Below are 19312 nucleotides of genomic sequence, written 5' to 3' on the forward strand. Positions count from 1 at the left end.
CTAACCACACAGGGTGGACAGACAACACTGCCCACCCTCAACACACGGTCCCAGCAAAGAGAGAAAAGAGACAGAGAAAGGCACAAAGAGTTTTGAAACTGAGAAAAGGACACTGAACATGATGACTGGGGAGGGGGGGGGGGGGTGCATATAGACAAATACATGAGCAAAGAAAAGACCGGTAGAAATGACTGGGGAGGTTATATGTGGTGCATAAAGGAAGAGGAAAGCTCTAAAACGAGTGACGGATGAAGACGGAGCGACGTGAATGCAGGCATAGGCCGATGACGGGACGACAGACACAAAAAGGCACAAGTAGAAAAAGTAGGTATTTTCATTGACATTTTCTGCTAATTGTATATATATATTTTTTTTACCCTTGATGAATGGAGGATGAGGTTGAGGAGGAGAAGACAGCATGAAAAGAGAGTTAGGAAACTGTCGCCTTGACAATGAGGCATTTATAGCAAATCTTATAATATTTTTTTCCTTCTTTTTACCCCGAAAATAATAATAAAAAAAAAAAGGCACAAACACATTTTCAATTGAATTACAAGATGGAGTCGGAACAAGTGTTACACGTACATGGAGTAAGCATACAAAATAAAAAGGTGTCGTAAAAACAAATAAAATTAATACTATTATTCTGACCGTCATTATTATTATTTCCATCAATATTATTGTTATTGGTACCATCAATAATTTCTCTGTGAAAGAAAACACACGTCTCCCAGTTCAGCTAGTGTTGTAGTGTAGTGTAGTGTAGTGTGTGTGTGTGTGTGTGTGTGTGTGTGTGTGTGTGTGTGTGTGTGTGTGTGTGTGTGTGTGTGTGTGTGTGTGTGTGTGTGTGTGTGTGTGTGTGTGTGTGTGTGTGTGTGTGTGTGTGTGTGTGTCGGGGAGAAGAAGAGAGAGAGAGACATACATATATATATATACTGAGCGATGCTGCTGAGTGTGTCTGAGGTAAATGCTTCCTGCCTGCTCTAATGGACCCAACACATTACACAGACTGCAGAGAAAACGTCAAGGATCAAGATGTAACAACACGCCAACTCTCCTTTTAAAGCAGCAGAGTCCTTTAAATGGAGCTTGTTGTGACGTCGCCTCCGTAGCAGAGAGAGTGTAATAATCTGGGTCTACCTGCCACAGGACAGGTGTGTGTAGAGTATGTTTGGCCTCTGGCTAGCGTGTGCTGTCTTGGCAGGACCACTGTGAGGTATTGGGACTGCTGGATTCACAGGGCTTCACTTACACGTACAAGAAGGAGCCCGCTGTGAGGCGTACCGGCAAACACCAAGCTTATCTGTCTAAAGAAGTAAAAGAAATGTACCGTTCGTTAGTGTTGTAAAGCTGCTGTCACCCGTCTCTCCGTCTGCCTAGTCTTCTCTCTCTCTCTCTCTCTCTCTCCTTCTCTCATATAGTGTTAGTACTTTTACACCTCCTCCTCCTCCTCCTCTTCTCCTCCACCTTGCTAACAAAATAAAAATACTGGTTATGAATGGCTATGATGTACGCCGCCTCATCCAATCTCACTTTCGCTCACACGCGCTCTGTCAGATACACACAAACGCACACATACATACACTCCTCCTCCCCCCTCCTGGCCTTCCCTTCATCAGAAGAAGGAGTACTGGTTGTCGATGGCTCGGGGAACCCTTGCTCCATCCCTCTCCTCCCCCTCCACAGCTTCTAGTTGGCGGAGAGGCGTGTCCCTGTCCCTCTCCTCCCAGTCCTCTACACCTCCTCCACTGCCACTGCCGCTGCCTCCACTTCCTCCTCCTCCTCCTCCTCCTGTCGTTGACACTGTCGCTCCAGCTGCTCCTGCTCCTGCTCCTGCTCCAGCTCCTCCAGCTCCTCCAGCTCCTCCAGCTCCTCCAGCTCCTCCTCCTGCTGCCTCCATCTCGTTCCCTCTTTCCTGGGGAGGAGTCGGGGGTGGCGGCCGGCCTGGCGGCAGAGGAGGGGGTGGCTGAGGAGGGCTACGGGGTCTGCTGGTCAAGTCTGCATGGAGACGAAACAGAGGAGAGAAAGAGAAAAGAAAGAAAAAGGGGGAGGGGTGAGAGAAAAGTGTAAATAAAGGAAGGCAGAGGGGGGAGGAGGAGGAGGAAATAAGGCCAAAAGTTTAAGAAGTGAAGTGACGGAGTCGGAGGAGAGAAGGGTGAGAGGTGGGAGAGGGAGAAAGAGAAAATGACAGTGAGTGGCCTGTTAGGTGGAAGAGGTCGGCGGTCATGGAGTCCATGGGAGTCATGGAGGCAGTCCAACTCCAGGAACACACACTCACACACTCACACACTCACACACTCACACACTCACACACTCACACACTCACACACTCACACACTCACTCACACACTCACACACTCACACACTCACACACTCACACACACAGAGCTGGGATGTACACAAGCAATCCAAGATCCAGTTGCCGCAGCAACTAATGATTATTTCCATCGTTTTCTAGATTCATTCATTCATCGTTTGATCAATAAAATGTCAGAAAAACAAGAGAATTATTCCTCAAATGACTTATTTGTCCGACCAAAATTCCAAAATCCAAAGAAATTAATTTCTCGGTTACAAAAATCCTCACAATGAGAAGGTGTGAGGTAAAATTCCTCTTTTTGTCAATGGAACCTGGTGTCTTTGAAGAGAGCGACATAACGGCTGTCTGGATTCATTTTCAAGTAAAAGACATTTCAAAAGAATAAAAGCGTCGGTTAATATTATTCATTGTTTTTGTCACTCGAGCTTCCTCAGATTGGTCACATGAGCAGAATCGGGTCGAATGGTTAAAAACCCGACATGAGCGTCCTGACAGAAGTGACACGTGATAAAAGTGTCCATTCTGAACAAGCACATAAGAAATCATTCACCCACTCACTCCCAAACACGCCCCCCCCCCCTCCGCTCTCTCTCAGCCGAGTCCGGTCTCACTTACACACAGTCAGAGATGGGGGTTGATGGAGAGTCAGGATGGCGCGTGGTGATGACCTCACAGACTGTGGGCCGACTGCCTGCCCTGTCCCGGCCTGCAAGGGATGAGCCAACGGATACAACAGACAACAACAGAGAGGTCAGAACACCGATGGGAGCAGTAACACACGAGCAGATGGAAAAAGCTGCGGGAGCTCGATGGTGAACGGTTTGTGTTTAACCCAAAATATTAAATATTTGTGGTTAATGTCCATTCCTGAAAATCAGCTTTGACACATTCAGCAAAATGAATTTTTAGTGGGCAGCTACAAGGACTTTTAACTGCTCCTGAAACAGTCTGACTCTGATAGTGATGCCTCTATATGATCCACATAAACAAACCTAACCCTAACCCTTCCTATAGATTACACTACAGCCTGATCCTCTGGTAGGTGGAGGACAGAGGAAGAGCAGAGGATGACGTGAGCGATGAAGGAGGAGAGTTCATGGCCCAAAATGAGAGATGATGTGGCTGGTATTGCTTTTGGGACGTGTAGATATCGTGCAGTATGCATGTACAAACAGCTGGCCAGCATGCACACACACACAGAAGACATTTGATGGATTTAGTTCCAGTTTAGCAACACACACACGCACGCACTCACACACTCACACACTCACACACTCACACACTCACACACTCACACACTCACACACTCACACACTCACACACTCACACACTCACACACTCACGCTGGCTTTTGCCCCCAGGTTACCACAGGCAGTGAAACACCTGGCTGAGAGGTTTAGTCTCTGACTAAACACTGGCTGCTGTACAACAACAACACTTTGATAATTATAGTAACATGAAGTTCTTTTCAGGCATGGATACGTCCAAGGAGCTCCTGGCTTGGCAGCTAGCGACGAATGCTGAACGCTACAGCAGCTTTAAAATCACGATGTTAACGATGGTGGTCAATGAAAGGCGACCATGTTGGCCCTACTTGTTGAAACACTTCCGAGCTATTTAAGTGCAGAGGATTATTAATTAAAACAGGTGCCACGTGCACATTTAAAGAGGTCACTTCCCCACACAGACGATACAGCAGAAGAGTAAATGAGGCCGACAGGTGGAGAACATTAAATGAGGGAAGCTGATCTACAGCAGATTAAATATTTGAAAGAGATACAGGATCCAGAGAGCCTCACAGCATTACATTATTATATTATATTACATTACATTACATTACATTTTGAATGGTCTGTGCCAGAACTTCCTTTACATAAAAACAGACATTTCCACCATAAATGAATAAAGAAAAGGCACAAGTTGCTGCAGAATAAGGGACTTTGTGTGATTTTGTTCTCCTTTAATGTGATTACATCCATGTTGGAAGTGTTAATAAAACGTTACCAGTCCGACCGGGCAAGACTGTGACTTTTATGTCAATGACTCAGACATGGCAGAAATGAGCATTAAACCGGCTCACAGTAACATCGCACAGCCGGTTTTAGCTTTTATGCTTTTTTCTCTTTAGATTAGGAGGGTGGGGTTTACTCATACCTGGCTGGCGAACAGCGGTGGCGCCCACGAAGCTGATGAGCGTGACGTCTGAGGCTCCACCGGACTCCAGGGGGATCGGGTGCACCCGGAAGTGCTCCAGCATGTCAAAGATGGACTGGAACCAAAGGTGCTGCACTCGGCACTGACCGTCCTCGTTCAGGGACAGACGCAGGTGCTGAAGGGAAGAAAGTAAAGTCAGACCAGGGCTCACAGGTCAAACAGTCTTTGGCGTTTTATTAAATCAAGCAGCCCTGCCAATGGTTTTACTTTACTCCACATGTGCCAACACAAGCAGCTATGTGCTCTTGAAGGTTAATTAAAGTCTCAAATGTAGATACTGAACAGCAGAACACACACACAAACATTAGCAGGTTCTACCCTTCCTATACATGAGATATACATGTCTGTACTGTTCTCAAGTCTAACTACAGATGTCTGTCCGTGTGTGACAATGTGTGTGTGTGTGTTTGTTCTTCAACTTTCTCCAGAACAGCTCATCCGATCAGCTTCACACTTGGGGGAGTGCAGCGTTGAGTGTGAACTTGTTTGGATCAGCGGTTCTGTTCTGCGTGTCCATTCGTGCTGTTACGGTAGCGCCTCTTGGAGCGGCCAGAAAAAGAGAGCACAGCTACCGTAACAGCACAAACGGACGCACATCAAAACCCAAGCAGCAGCCAGCCTGATTGCATCTCGACAACGCTGGCAACTAGAGAAAATTATTTGGTGCCAATTTTCAAATTTTGTCAAACACCCCTAACGTTAGTGTGAAGTCAACCTGACTCGTCCAAGAAACTCTGCATGTGTGCGCAAAGGTTTGTATGTACTGAGCGATATTAATGTATTTGTACAAAAAGACAGTAAATGGAGTTTAAAAGAACACACACACACAGAGTCACTCAGCCCCACCTTGGCCTTGCCCTGGAAGTTAAAGGTGAGGACATATTCTCCACGCCGTGTCTCGCTCTGGCGAACCAGGAAGACGCCGTGGCTCGCCGGGCCTCCAGCCAACACCAGCTGAGCAGCTTTGAGACGGGACAGGGTGCCGTGGAACCACTGACACTCACTGAGCGGGTGCTCCACCGTCTCTGCAGCGGTTGTCTCAGAGAACAGGAAGGAGCCTAGAGGGGAAAATGGTACATGTCATACTTTAAAGTTTAAAAAGATGGTAAATGGAGCACTTTTCAAAGCAAGTCATTGTTATTATAACCACAAAAGACGAAGCAGTTAGACTCTTAGGAACAGTTCATGTAAACCCAGTTTTTCAGTATTTAAATGTTTACTGCTTTAGATAAAAATATGTCTTTGTACTCACCTGTGGCGTCTGGTGTTTCAGCAAAAGGTGTGCCTAGACTAGCCCCGCCTCCGCCGAGAATCCGACTGTCCGGTTCATCAAGAGGGGCTCGAGGTGGCAGCTCCGGTGGGAGAGGGTCCATCAGAGGTGAGGAGCCTCCAATACCTCCATAACACACTGAGACGACAAAAAGGACCACAGACGTGTAAAAGAAAGCAGCTGGATCCAGACAACCGTTCATTGTCATCTACAAGCTAAATTAAATAAAACCAAGAAAAGTTCCAAGCCTGAGCACCATCAGTGTGATTTCAAAATAAGAGCACAGCGTCATCCCGCAAAGTGTTTAGCCAAGACTGAGTGCATTCTCTCATGACTAATTTTAGTACAACCACGGGAATAAAAAGAAGCTGACGTTACGGTCCTCAAACACTGCAGCACTACCGCACTGAGATTTACTGTGAAGCTCACAGTATCGTAGACATACCTTGTGAAAGACGATCAACTATCTCAGGTGTCCCACTGATGTCCAGCGGCCCCCCACACACACCTTCAGCATCTTCCTGTTCACTGTGGGAGAAAAACAGCGGTTTTAACCATCAAGTAGCCACTTCAAACTGCTTTGTACTGTCCCACACATTTTGTCCTCCTCATACTTTAAAGGAAAACTCTAGTATTTCAAAACCCTGGTCCTCTGTGTCCTCATCCTGGTGTCTGAGTGACTGGTAGGTGGTAAAAGTGTTGGAACTGGTCCAGTAGATCACCTCAGCCAGCAGCCACCAAACGGGCTGCAATGGCTGCAACGTGATCCTTTGGGACAACTGCACCTGATCACAGTAGGTCCACTAAAAGAGCTTGTTTGATCCACTGACAGGCTCAGAGTGTTATTCTAAGTGTGTGACAGCATCATGGAAAGGATCCCTACAGAGAGAGACCTGGAAGATCCTTTTGGTTTAACCACAAACAGCACACACACCAGACTACATTCACTAAAACAGGGATTTTAGAGAACAGGACACAGGAGCTGCTGGTCAACTGCTGCCTCGATTCATTTGTTAGTTTGTGTTATTGTGTGTGTCAAAAATATATTTGTTGGATCCAATCTAACCCTTTAAAACACCAAAGTCATATAATAACACAAACAAACTAACGGAACAGTACCCCAGCAACTCCTGTCTTCTGCGTGGTAAGATTACAATTATTGTCAATGGAGTCTGGTGTGTTTGAAGAGAGCAAAGGCTTGAAGGCAGCCTGTTTGGTGGCTGCCAGCTGAGGTGATCTACACTTTTTGCACCTGTCATTCTGTTCATTCATTACCTGAGACAGATGCCGTTCCTGATGTCACTCAGCCAGGCTCTCATCTGTACAGCGTCACGCGTCTCGATCACGTACTGCGCCGTCCCCTCCAGCTGAGAGGGGATAAAAGCAGAGGAAAAACATGATTCTCACAGGTGTCTCTGAAGGTTGAATAAACCGCTGCAGTATACGCTCAGAGTGAAAGCATTCTGACTGAGAATTAATGCTGCTGTTGTGTGCATTTGTCAATCCGTCCTCCGTCACAGCATCCCTGTCCTCAGAGGCAGCAGAGAAGACAGCAGGGTTTACCAGGCAAAAACAGCTCTACCGTCGGCTCCATGAAGAGGAGTGTACAGGAGGAACACTGCATTATTTTCATTCACTTATCATTTCTCCATGTCAACTGTAGCTCTACTGGAGGCCTTGATCCATCATTACAGGTATAGATAACAAGTTACAACATGTTGACAGCAGGAGATTTTTTAAAAAAGCCGCTATTGTGTATTTCCCTTGAGACACCAAGCGGTGAAGAGAAATAGCACAGAAGGACTGTGACGGCGGAGTGACTACCTGCAGCAGGAAGGTGTTCTCCTTGTCGGGGACCTCCAGCGCTGTGGTGCTCCTCACATCCACGATTGAACAGCAGGGGACAGTCAGCCGGGGCTTTGATGACTGTGGAGACAAACAAAATCCATGACGGGTGTTTCTACGGTGGAGTTCATTACTTAGCCATCAATACAAAAACATAATCCTCCTATAAAATCACTATCTGTTCTTTTTACGCTGAGGTTTTGGCACAGATTAAACAAATGAGATATAACATATGAATCAGTGAGGTTTAGAGCTGCATTGGAGGTGGATTTTGTTCTCTTTGGGTGGAGCCAGGCCAGGTGTGTCCCACCTCCCATTTCCAGTCTTTATGCTAAGCTAAGCTAACAGACTGCTGGCTGTAGCTTCATATTCAAAATGTCAAACTGCTCCTTTAAACAGACCTGCCAACTAGGACCGCAGCTAATGATAATTTTCATATTCTTTTGCTTAATCTGCCGCTTATATTCTCAATTAACCGTTTTATTTTTTAAATGTCACAAAATAGAGAAAAATGGTAGTGACATCCCCAAACTGCTTGTTTCAAAACCTCCAAAAATATTCAGTTTAATGTCACATATGACAGAAGAAAAGGATGAATTAACTCTGTTGGCTCTGAATATCACTACTTCAGACTGCCAACGCTGCCATCTGCACCTTTTATAAGTTTCCTATCTATACTAGACTAATGTCTGTTGTACTTCAGCTGCTGTGGTGATTACATTTCCCTGCATGGGATCAATAACATTTATCTCATCTCTGCCTAATCAGATCAGAAGTGTAACAAGTGTGTTTCACACTTACTTTAGGTGGAATGAAGAATTCCAAGTAGTACTCCTCTCCCCGCTCGCCACCTTCTCTGTCCCTCTCTCTGAGGACCAGACGACATTTATGCCAGCGTCCTCCCCTCCAGGGCACGTTCCCTCCGCTGGCCAGAGGCTGCACTGGTCCTGCCTGAGCTGCAGCAGATGACGCTGAGGCAGCGTTGTTGTTGTCTGTACCGTGATGCAGTAGACCGAACGAGAAACCGGAAAAGCCGTGGCTTGCACTTAGTTCGTCGCTGGATGAGCTAACGCTCACCCCACCCTCCCGCACCAGCCGGCCCACCTTCCTCGGAGGACCCATGGCAGCGGCGGCAGCGCTGCTGGGAGGCAGCGTGGAGGACTGAGCGCCAGCGGTGGTTGGGGTGAGGACAGGAGGAGGGGATCGTGACAGTCGCAGTTTCTCCAGACGATGGCTCCACTTCTCCTTCTCACCTCCTTCACCGTTGCTCCGCCGCCGATCCCGAGCAGCCTCCGAGAGAGACAGAGAGGTGGCGCTGCTTGAAGAAGAGGGAGGCAGCGAGGAGGAGGAGGAGTGGGGGAGAGAGAGGGGCATGGATAGAGAAACAGGCATGGAGGAGGTGGGTGTAGGAGGCTGCGTACCAGAGTTCCTCTTTGAGGTTGAAACCAAGGTGGCGTCCTGCACACCCATCGTGTAGCTGTAGCTGGAGGGCAGCTGGCTCTGGGCCGAGTCACTGGAGGAGCTTCGCCAGTGCAGGATGCCCCGGACACTCCCCCGCACACTGCGACCCACACTCCTCAGGGAAAAGCGCTTCTTCAGTTTGTTTTTGGAGGAGTTGGGCGTACTGTTACCTTTGGAGCCAGGTGGAGGAGTGACCGAGGAAGAGGAAGGTGGAATCTGAGGAGTGTGGGAGGGGTCTGCACCGTCCACCTCTGTGGACTCTGCTTCCCTCTCTTCTGGCTCAACATCTTCCCCCACAGACGACACCCCTAACCAACTGTCCTCCTCTTCCTCAACGGGTGCTTCCCCATTCCCCGGGGCAACAATGGCCCCCCTCTCTTCACGCCTCCCGTTGTTCCCTCCCACTGAGGAGCAACACGACGACGATGAAGATGGAGGCAGGACTTGGCTGTGGGCGTAGGAGTCTTGAAACCTGTCCCCACTGCGGCTCTCCAACACCAGCCGAGTCGGTGCAGGCTTGGATAAGGCCCGTGTCGTGTTAGTGGGGGGACACGGTAGGACAGCTCCCCCAGACGCCGACAGGGGTGACACCGCTTCCTCCTCCAGGGAAGTAGCATCTGACTGGGGAGCCCAGCTCACCATGTCTTCCCTCCCAGAAGCACAGCTTGGTGGGAGCGCCCCCTCCAGCTCGCTCTGGAAGTGACGAACAAAGCGGTCGGTGAAGCGCCGGCAGAAAGCTGCTGCTGAGTCTGGGGAGTAGTGGGGGTTCTCCAGGAGAAAAGCCCGAAAGTGGCGTGCAAAGTCACCTGCTGCAACGCGGGCATGGAGCTCACAGAATTCGGTCCAGCTCAGGCAAGGAGAGGGGGACGGCGTGGGGGTGTCGGACAGGGACGACGGGTGAGGCTGGGGCGGAGGGCTCACCAGAGGCGGGAGAGGTGGTGGCCGGGGGGACAGGGGCAGCAAAGAGGGAGATGGAGGGGACGGAGATGGGGAGGGGGAGGGAGGTAACGGAGAGGAGTTTGCCGCCCGTGGACTGGGCGGGGTTAAAAGAGAGCCGTTCATTCTCCTGAAAGGCCGGGGGGGGGGGGGGGCTGATCGACGTGATGGTCTATCAAGTCACTTTAGACATACAACAGAAACCTGAAGCGATAGCACAGCTGGGGCAACTGACTGGGGGCAAACACGGCACATTGGTCTGATAATTTACAAACGAGTGTGAACTGAAGTGTTGTGCTCAGCCCCATCTAAAACCAAGGGTTAAAAAGACACCGCACCGCACCGCACCGCACCGCACCGCACCGCACCGCACCGCACCGCACCGCACCGCGGATAAAAGAGGTCAAATATCTCCAAGGCTGAGCTTTTCTGCTACATTATTTTGTGACATTTAATACTTTTCACCAAGTAAATATGGGATCCAGAGAGCCAGTAAAAGGACGATCAGAGGAGGTTAGATGTGGTTTCACAAGGTCTGCTCCCTCTTCACCGTCTGTCATACATCCAGAGAAGTGTGGCCACATCCTGTAAAAGCACAGAGACAAACTTTAAGTTCAACTTTTTGGTTATTTATACTGCAATTTTCCAACATGAAGGAGGTTAAGAAATGAAGAAAGTTATTACAACATCAGCCGGTGAAACCAGGCAGGACCAAAGCACATAGAGAAAAGATGAGTTTGTAGTCTGGATTTGAAAATCTAAACAGAGCTTGGACCAGTTAAACAACCAGCATCGATGGAGCATAAAGGACGTGATGGAGCATGTAGAGTAAAAAAAAATTGGATAAGTAGCGGGGAGCCAGTTCATTTAAAGTCAGACATGAAGTGCTTCTTCATACTTCTACTGCACAACACTTCAGGAGGAGATGCTGCACTATTATTTGACAGAAAATCCAAGAAAAAAAAAAGTCAAAAACAAGACAGTAATAGTCATTCCTCACCATTTTCTAACATTTTACAGACAAGACAATTGTCTGACAACTGTAAAATAATTAGCAATGCAAATAATCCATAGCTGCAGCCCTAGTGCACTGAAAAAGCAGCTACAATAATCTCCAGCTCCAACAACTACACCATTCTTACATGCTTATGCACCAATAATGATGCTAATACGTTCACTAGAGCAGGATTTTTAGGGTTTTAAATGCAGGACTTTTTCTAGAAATTGAACTGTTTTTATATTGCACTACTTTTACTTCACTTCAGTAAAATCTGAGCATTTCTTTAATATTTACTACTCCAGACAATAAACCTGCAGCTGGTTGATGTTTAGTCGGCTCTTGCTTAGCACTTAACTGATGGGGTTTCTAATTATTGTAAACCAATACACACACTCACTGAATAGTAGTAAGCAGAGAGGTTCTTCTGTTATTTAGCCAAACCCCCACTGATCTAAGTGTGGTGAAGAGAATAATAGAAGCACCTGCCATTATAACACAGCACAGTTCAACAGCACCACACAGTTACTGCTTTCTAGTTCAGTTTTTCTAAAAGCTGAACATGATCACCTTGGAGCAGGATTAGCTGCATTAGACAGCATGAGTGGGAGCTAGGTGTTCCTAGTGAAGTGCAAACTGAGTGTACATCCATGTGATTAAATGAGGCATGTGAGAGGCTCGCACACTCCACCGTTACATGTCCTCCAAACCAACTACCAGCTGCTCAAAAAGACAGGTAGCCCAAGAGATTCACACCTGAGAGCTGCTAGTAATGTGTCACAAAGATGAATATCATACCCACTCACCTCACTCGCTAGCTGGTAGCATTAACTAGCCAGCAATGTGTGAGTGTTGCTCATTGAGCCTTCTTTAAAGACGTGTAACGCTCGCTAGCTAACAATAGCTACACCTCACGTCAGCTCGCTATTGGCCCTGCTATTGATTAGCATGTTTAATTGGCAGTGTTGGCTGGGTATATGTTCTTCTGTGATGCCTACTGTAACCTGCCGCACATATTGAACCATCCAACAGCAGCTATCACGAAAGATTCTTTGCGAGCTAAGCTAACCGTTAGCCAGCTAGCTAGCTAGCTAGCTATTAATAAACCTGCTAGCTAGCTATCAATATTGCTTCCCCACAGTGAAACTGTATTTCCTCTACCTGTACACCACGGTCCAGTGTTTTCATCAGTGTCTTTTGATGGAACTGGCACACATTTCATCATTCTTTCAGTCTACATAACGGAATACTCATTTCCCCAAAGCTTGTTGTTGTTGTTGCTAAATATGAATATTGCTATGCCTTGCCTGGACCCGTTCTTCTCGCTCTGTGCTGTCTTCTCGCGATATTTGGTGAATCGCTGTTGGACCTGCTGTTGAAATCAAACGCCTGCAGGACTCAGTAGGTTGGACTCATCCTCCAACACTGTTATAATAAAAACAGAAAGAAGACACAAAAAGAAGAGCCCACTCCTCCTCCAACACTGTTATAATAAAAACAGAAAGAAGACACAAAAAGAAGAGCCCACTCCTCCAAACAGACAGAGGAGCCCAGAGCTGGACCATCACTGATCCCACTCCACCGTGCAGAGCAGACAAACCACTACAAATATTACCCCACCATGTCCATTTTAAAACTTTAGTTAATATTCAATTTGCAGCAGTGCCTGGAGGAAGTCCTCAACTTAAACATGGAAGTCCATTTCTGTCAGTGTGATGAAAAATAAGCTCTTGAAAGTCATTATAATGAGAAACTTTCTGGTAATAATGGCTTAGTAAAACAATAAATAACTTATTCTGCATTCACACAATCCATTTGAATGCAGAATAATAACACCTGAGAGAACAACAGAGTGGACAGATGGCAAAATGAAACACACATGAGCATATGTTGCTGTGGTGTTGTCATATTGAGTACAAAATTGGAGAAACATACTGAATAAAATGATTATATGCATTTCAGTGTTATAGTATAATAGGGCATTATACAGTATTTGATGAATTATTGCATGTTTCCCCTATTCTGTAGGGGGGCCACATAACATCCAGTTGTAAATGATGTCATGGAGAAGAGCAAAAAGTTAAATATTTGAAGTTCGTCTACTGAAATGATATCTGGTTTGCATGTGAATGCAGCATCAGTATCTCAACAACATTTGTCAAAATAATGGTTTTTGTGTCTCATAGTAAGAACTCATGTCGATATTCTGAGAGTCTTAGTCATTATTTTGAGAAAGTTTCTCATCATTATTGTTTATGTTTGTTTACCTTAATATTTTAGCAGCAAATCTTTACATGTGAGAAAGGAATGTTTTCGCTGAAAAAATTACTTAAATGATTCAACAAAACATCAGATTTGATCAAATATTGATTTATATTTGCTTTGGTTTGTTTGGTGGAGTCCACGGAGAAAATGACCTGAAATCCAGCAGCTACAGAAGCCTCACATGAGGAGCTTCCTTTGGTGACAAATATCAGTTAACAGTCAAACTGTCCGGATCTCTGATCACAAAGACTTTCTAGTGTTTCTGTTGAAGTAAAGTGTCGCTGAGTCGGGAAGTCCAACAGTTTTCTGCTCTTCTGTTTTCTCAAGGACAAATATTTGATCACCTCCAGAGCTGGGAAATGATTTCTGGCTTCTTCCGCTCCAGCAGCGACGGCCTTTCTTCTGCTGGGTGGAAGTTTGTGGATTTGTGGGTCATTACTGAACACCACCACCTTTATATAAAACCTGAAACACAAAGCTTCACATTAAATACACATGAAATACATTTTATTTTGAAATGTAACCCAAAACCTTTGGATGAAAACCAGCAAACATAAACTTATATATTTACAACAAGGGCAAAAACTTCACTGAGGCATAAAAATGAATTTATAGAAGGGTCGAAGCTGCCAGAATCAAAACTGAATAAAGAATTTAATAAATTACTCAATAGATATGCCATTAAATATACATACAATATATATATCACACAGAAATATTGACCAGACCTGTGAGCATGAGGAGGGTCTTTACACGTGAATGGTTCTTTCTGAACTGCGGTGCAGCAGCAGTATAAAACAGGATCAAATGGAAATACTCAAGTAAAGTACAAACAGCTGAACTGTGCTCAAGTAGAGAGCAAGTTACATCCCACCACTGGCCGGCAACAAAAGAAGCAGACTTTCACATTTGACAGCCTGAAACAATCACATTTTTGACACTTTTACTTAAAAATGGACATAAATGATCAGCTGACTATCAAACCAGTAGCCGATTAGTTTCCTGTCAATCGACTAATTGATTAACCAACTCATCTTTCCAGCTCTAATCACAGAAATCACAGAAATAGACAACAAGCTTAAAACAAAGACATCAGAGCTGAACAAAGGTAGACATGACATTAAACTACTATTTACAGATATAAAAACAGATTTAAAAGATTAAGATGTGTATATGTCACATGCCACACACACACATCTATACATATATATATATATATATATATATATATATATATATATATACATGTATTTATACTTTATCGTTCTTACTGTGGAACCAGTGAATAAAAACAACGGATCAAACTATGAATCACTCAAAGGGAAAAGTTTCTGTCTCGGTTTTACTCCGTTTGTCCAGAAATTTCTGACATCGGCCAGAAAACACTCGTTTTATTACGTAACCAAACCGGAAACACAGCCTGCGCACACGGCGCTGATTGGTCAACACCGGAAGAGTTTGCCTTCAAAATAAGACTAAAGAGATGTCAATTGCAGGTTGCTTACAGTGTATTAATGGCAGGGTATTTTATTTTGAAATCAGTAGCAGGAAGTTGTAGCTGCCATAGACGGCGGCTTGATGGAGTTAGTGTGTGTGAAACGTCTGGAAGAAGCCAGATTGTCCGCTTCGTCTGGTATAAAGCTGCTGATGGGAGGACAGAGACAGAAACAGAGACACATCAGACCGCAGCAGAGGATCCACAGAGGAAGAAGAAGATCTACCCTCTCCATCACTCACACCAGTCACTGAACTGTAAGTTCTACTGTCATTTTCTGCTTAGAAAAGTTCAGTTTATCTTGAAATGAAAGTTTGATGCTTTAAGATTTGGTAAATACATATATTTGTGTTTTATTTTGAAGTAATGTAACATTTAAAAATGTTTCCATGCACAGGCCACATGTTCTGGTGTATTTTCTGCCTCAAATTAATTAAATTGAACAATATTTCACTAAGATAATGACTCTGGGAGCCCATTTCCTCCAATCCAAATAATGACTTAATATGTAAAAAATAATGTGTTTTTCATATTTGCATAATATGGGCAAATTTCAGATTTTTTTCTCTCTATTTTGCAATACTAAGTCTTATTTTGAAACGCCAAGTCATTACGTTGATGAACTTTCTCTTTATTTTGTTAACGTTTCTAATTTTGATCAAATTAGTCATTATTTTGCAATACTAAATCATTACTTTAAAATAATAAATCATCAGTTTTTTTATGTTGAGAAAGTTTCTCATTATTTTGAGACACTAAACAATTACCTTGAGAGCGACTCAGGTTCTTTTTTCCATCACATTGGCAGAAATGAGCCTCCATAAATAATGACACGTAAGACTGCAGCCTGTTAAGTGTTTGCTGTGAGTCAGTGAACACGTTTGCTTCCTTCAACTTGTTCCTAAAGTTTTACTGAACTGTTTCACAGTCGATCGTCTCCAGTGAAAATGTCTGCAGCTAAAGGCGTAGCGATCGGCATCGACCTGGGCACCACCTACTCCTGCGTGGGGATTTTCCAGCACGGAAAAGTAGAGATCATCGCCAACGACCAGGGCAACAGGACCACCCCCAGCTATGTGGCGTTCACTGACGCAGAGAGGCTCATCGGGGACGCAGCCAAGAACCAGGTGGCTTTGAACCCCAGCAACACTGTGTTTGATGCCAAGAGGCTGATTGGAAGAAAGATGGATGATCCTTTGGTGCAGGCTGACATGAAGCACTGGCCCTTCAAGGTGGTCGGAGAAGGAGGGAAGCCCAAAATCCAGGTGGAGTACAAAGGGGAGGACAAAGCCTTCTACCCGGAGGAGATTTCCTCCATGGTCCTGGTGAAGATGAAGGAGATCGCCGAGGCCTACCTCGGCCAAAAGGTGTCCAACGCAGTCATCACGGTCCCGGCGTACTTCAACGACTCCCAGCGACAGGCGACTAAAGACGCCGGCGTCATCGCAGGACTGAATGTCCTGAGGATCATCAACGAGCCGACGGCAGCCGCCATCGCGTACGGCCTGGACAAAAGCAAGTCAGGAGAGCGTAACGTCCTGATCTTTGACCTGGGCGGGGGCACCTTCGACGTGTCCATCCTGACCATCGAGGACGGCATCTTTGAGGTCAAAGCCACGGCTGGAGACACTCACCTGGGCGGAGAAGACTTTGACAACCGCATGGTCAACCACTTTGTGGAGGAGTTCAAGAGGAAACACAAGAAGGACATCAGCCAGAACAAGAGAGCCCTGAGGAGGCTGCGCACAGCCTGCGAGAGGGCCAAGAGGACCCTGTCCTCCAGCTCCCAGGCCAGCATCGAGATCGACTCTCTGTTTGAGGGCACCGACTTCTACACCTCCGTCACCAGGGCTCGCTTTGAGGAGCTGTGCTCCGACCTGTTCAGGGGAACATTAGAGCCGGTGGAGAAAGCCCTGAGGGACGCCAGAATGGACAAGGCGCAGATCCACGACGTCGTCCTGGTCGGAGGCTCCACCCGAATCCCCAAAATCCAGAAACTCCTGCAGGATTTCTTCAACGGCAGAGAGCTGAACAAGAGCATCAACCCAGACGAGGCGGTGGCCTACGGCGCCGCCGTCCAGGCCGCCATTCTCACGGGAGACACCTCGGGCAACGTTCAGGACCTGCTGCTGCTGGACGTGGCGCCTCTGTCCCTGGGTATCGAGACGGCCGGAGGGGTCATGACGTCCCTGATCAAACGCAACACCACCATCCCCACTAAACAGACCCAGGTGTTCAGCACCTACGCCGACAACCAGCCCGGGGTCCTGATCCAGGTCTACGAAGGGGAGAGAGCCATGACCAAGGACAACAACCTGCTGGGCAAGTTTGAGCTGACGGGAATCCCGCCCGCTCCACGAGGCGTCCCGCAGATCGAGGTCACCTTCGACGTGGACGCCAACGGCATTTTGAACGTGTCCGCGGTGGACAAAAGCACCGGCAAAGAGAACAAGATCACCATCACCAACGACAAGGGCCGCCTGAGCAAAGAGGAGATCGAGAGGATGGTGCAGGACGCCGACAAATACAAAGCTGAGGACGACCTTCAGAGGGAGAAAATCGCTGCCAAGAACTCCCTGGAGTCGTACGCCTTCAACATGAAGAGCAGTGTGCAGGACGAGAGCCTGAAGGGCAAAATGAGCGCAGAGGACCAGAAGAAGGTGCTGGAGAAGTGTGACCAGACCATCGCCTGGCTGGAGAACAACCAGCTGGCCGATAAAGAGGAGTACCAGCACCAGCAGAGAGAGCTGGAGAAGGTGTGTAACCCCGTCATCAGCCAGGTGTACCAGGGAGGAGCGCCTGCAGGCGGCTGTGGAGAGCGGGCCCGAGCCGGCTCCCAGGGGCCCACCATTGAGGAGGTGGACTAAAGGGGCCCCTCGTGTGGACTCTATGGACACCGTGACTGTTTAATGGGCCACTTTATAAACTTTATAAATAAGAAGAAATGCTGATCTGACTCGTCCAGATGTCTTTATATTGTTGCACTGCTGGACTCTGCAATAAAGATGGTTGTGAATAAATCTGTCTGTCTTTTGGTTTCATCCATCAGTTGAATTGTGAAACGCTGAGTCATCAGAAGTTAACATACAGTGAAATCAGAGATCGTTAATGTTGTGTTCTTCTCTAAACCAACAGTGCAGCCACATTCAGATTCACAGAAACCAGAGACAGGAAACACAGCCTGTGTGTCCTAAAATGATGTGAGGTGTTTCTAAATATCACCACATGTGATTCAGTCGTTCCTTACCTGCAGCCATTACAGACTAAGAGGTAGATAGATGAACATTTTGACACGTTACTGTGAATGTGCAGCAAAAATAAAGCAGTGCAGAACACAGGTGAACCAGTAGGTGTCACAGTTTCACTGTTTCAGATTAGCTCACTGCTGTAAGAGCCTCTCTGTTTTAGACTAGATTCACTTCTACATGATTATGTCATGTTTAATGGAAGAAACTGTGCTGTCATCAAATATCATTTTATTTTTCGGAGCATAAAAAAGATTTTCTTGGTGATCAAAAAAAAATTTCCTTTGATGTGTTTCCAATACGTGACTCTGTCAATGGTGGAGGGTAAATAAGTACATTTACTGAAGTACTGAGCTTTAATACACATTTGAGGCATTTGTACTTAATTTGAGTGTTTTCTTTTTGTGCCACTTTCTCCCTCGACTCCAACACATCTAACTACTACAAGACAGGTTTAATTACACTTTAATCAGTTAAATACAACAACAACACATTAATGTTCTCGGCTGAACGCCCGGGAGGACTGTCCAATAATTAACACTAATCAAATGGTTAATAATTAATTAAAGTGAATCAGCTAAACCAGCTCCGCTCAGTTGACTGTGTTTAATTTACAGCATCTTTTTGTGCAGTTATTGTTTTTTTAATCCCAGAGATGCATTTTCCTGTTTTGAACAAACAAAATCACACAATCCTGTTTTCACCACTGAGTATTGATTATGTTGATCAGAAACTTGTGTGTGTCTTCACAGGACCTGCTCTCTGTGTCCACATGTCCAAATGAGAAGATTAAAGCTAGCACACGATGGACTTCCTGTTCTTCGTCTCAGTCATCCTCTGTCTCTTCCTCCTCTTCCTCTCAGACTGGGTCCCCTCCCTCCATGAAACCCCTCAGAGCTCACCGCTGTGATTCTTACATCCAGCGAGGAGAGCCGCTGGTCGTCTCGCAGGGTAAACACAAGCTTTGCCGTGTCAGTCACCTCATGTCGAAGGCTGAAGTCTTCCTCCTCCTCCTCCTCCTCCTCCTCCTCCAGTTTCAGAGTCCGTCCTCCTGATGAGACCTGCAGCCGTTGCTCGGGGTCATGCAGTCAGCTTTAAAGGTTGGCGGCGGTGAGTGTGAGCGTGGGAACTGGCGAAGAGCTCCTCTACAGATCAGTGTGAACCAGTAGAGCTGCAGGGGCCACAGCAGAGCGGCCCCCAGGTTACACTGCCATGGGGCCACCAGGGGCACCGAGTACACCGGGATGGAGGCATACCTGAAACA

At 46.4% G+C, this 19312-nt stretch overlaps 3 protein-coding genes across 3 annotated transcripts in view; 1 reads left to right on the top strand and 2 right to left on the bottom strand.

The window, feature by feature from the left end:
• Positions 1-1861: 1861 nt before the first annotated feature.
• Positions 1862-10172, bottom strand: sh2b1 (SH2B adaptor protein 1). The gene is made up of 9 exons (XM_070848526.1): positions 8451-10172; positions 7629-7730; positions 7080-7171; positions 6250-6332; positions 5787-5942; positions 5381-5592; positions 4475-4649; positions 2936-3026; positions 1862-1998 (listed from the first exon to the last, which is right to left on the bottom strand). Exons 1-9 carry the CDS (start codon positions 10170-10172, stop codon positions 1977-1979), a joined length of 2655 nt encoding a protein of 884 aa, XP_070704627.1. The 3' UTR covers positions 1862-1976.
• A 5578-nt stretch (positions 10173-15750) lies between these two features.
• On the top strand, positions 15751-17802 carry LOC139216888 (heat shock 70 kDa protein 1). The gene has a single exon (XM_070848121.1). It carries the CDS (start codon positions 15751-15753, stop codon positions 17668-17670), a length of 1920 nt encoding a protein of 639 aa, XP_070704222.1. The 3' UTR covers positions 17671-17802.
• A 1282-nt stretch (positions 17803-19084) lies between these two features.
• The window catches only part of LOC139216278 (ceramide synthase-like), a 6934-nt gene continuing 6706 nt past the window's right edge, over positions 19085-19312 (bottom strand). The window contains exon 6 of the mRNA XM_070847368.1: positions 19085-19304. Coding sequence (XP_070703469.1) covers positions 19085-19304 — 220 coding nt within the window. The remainder of the gene's footprint in view (positions 19305-19312) is intronic.

This window comes from Pempheris klunzingeri, chromosome 17 (assembly GCF_042242105.1).
Source record: "Pempheris klunzingeri isolate RE-2024b chromosome 17, fPemKlu1.hap1, whole genome shotgun sequence".
Lineage (NCBI taxonomy): Eukaryota > Metazoa > Chordata > Actinopteri > Acropomatiformes > Pempheridae > Pempheris > Pempheris klunzingeri.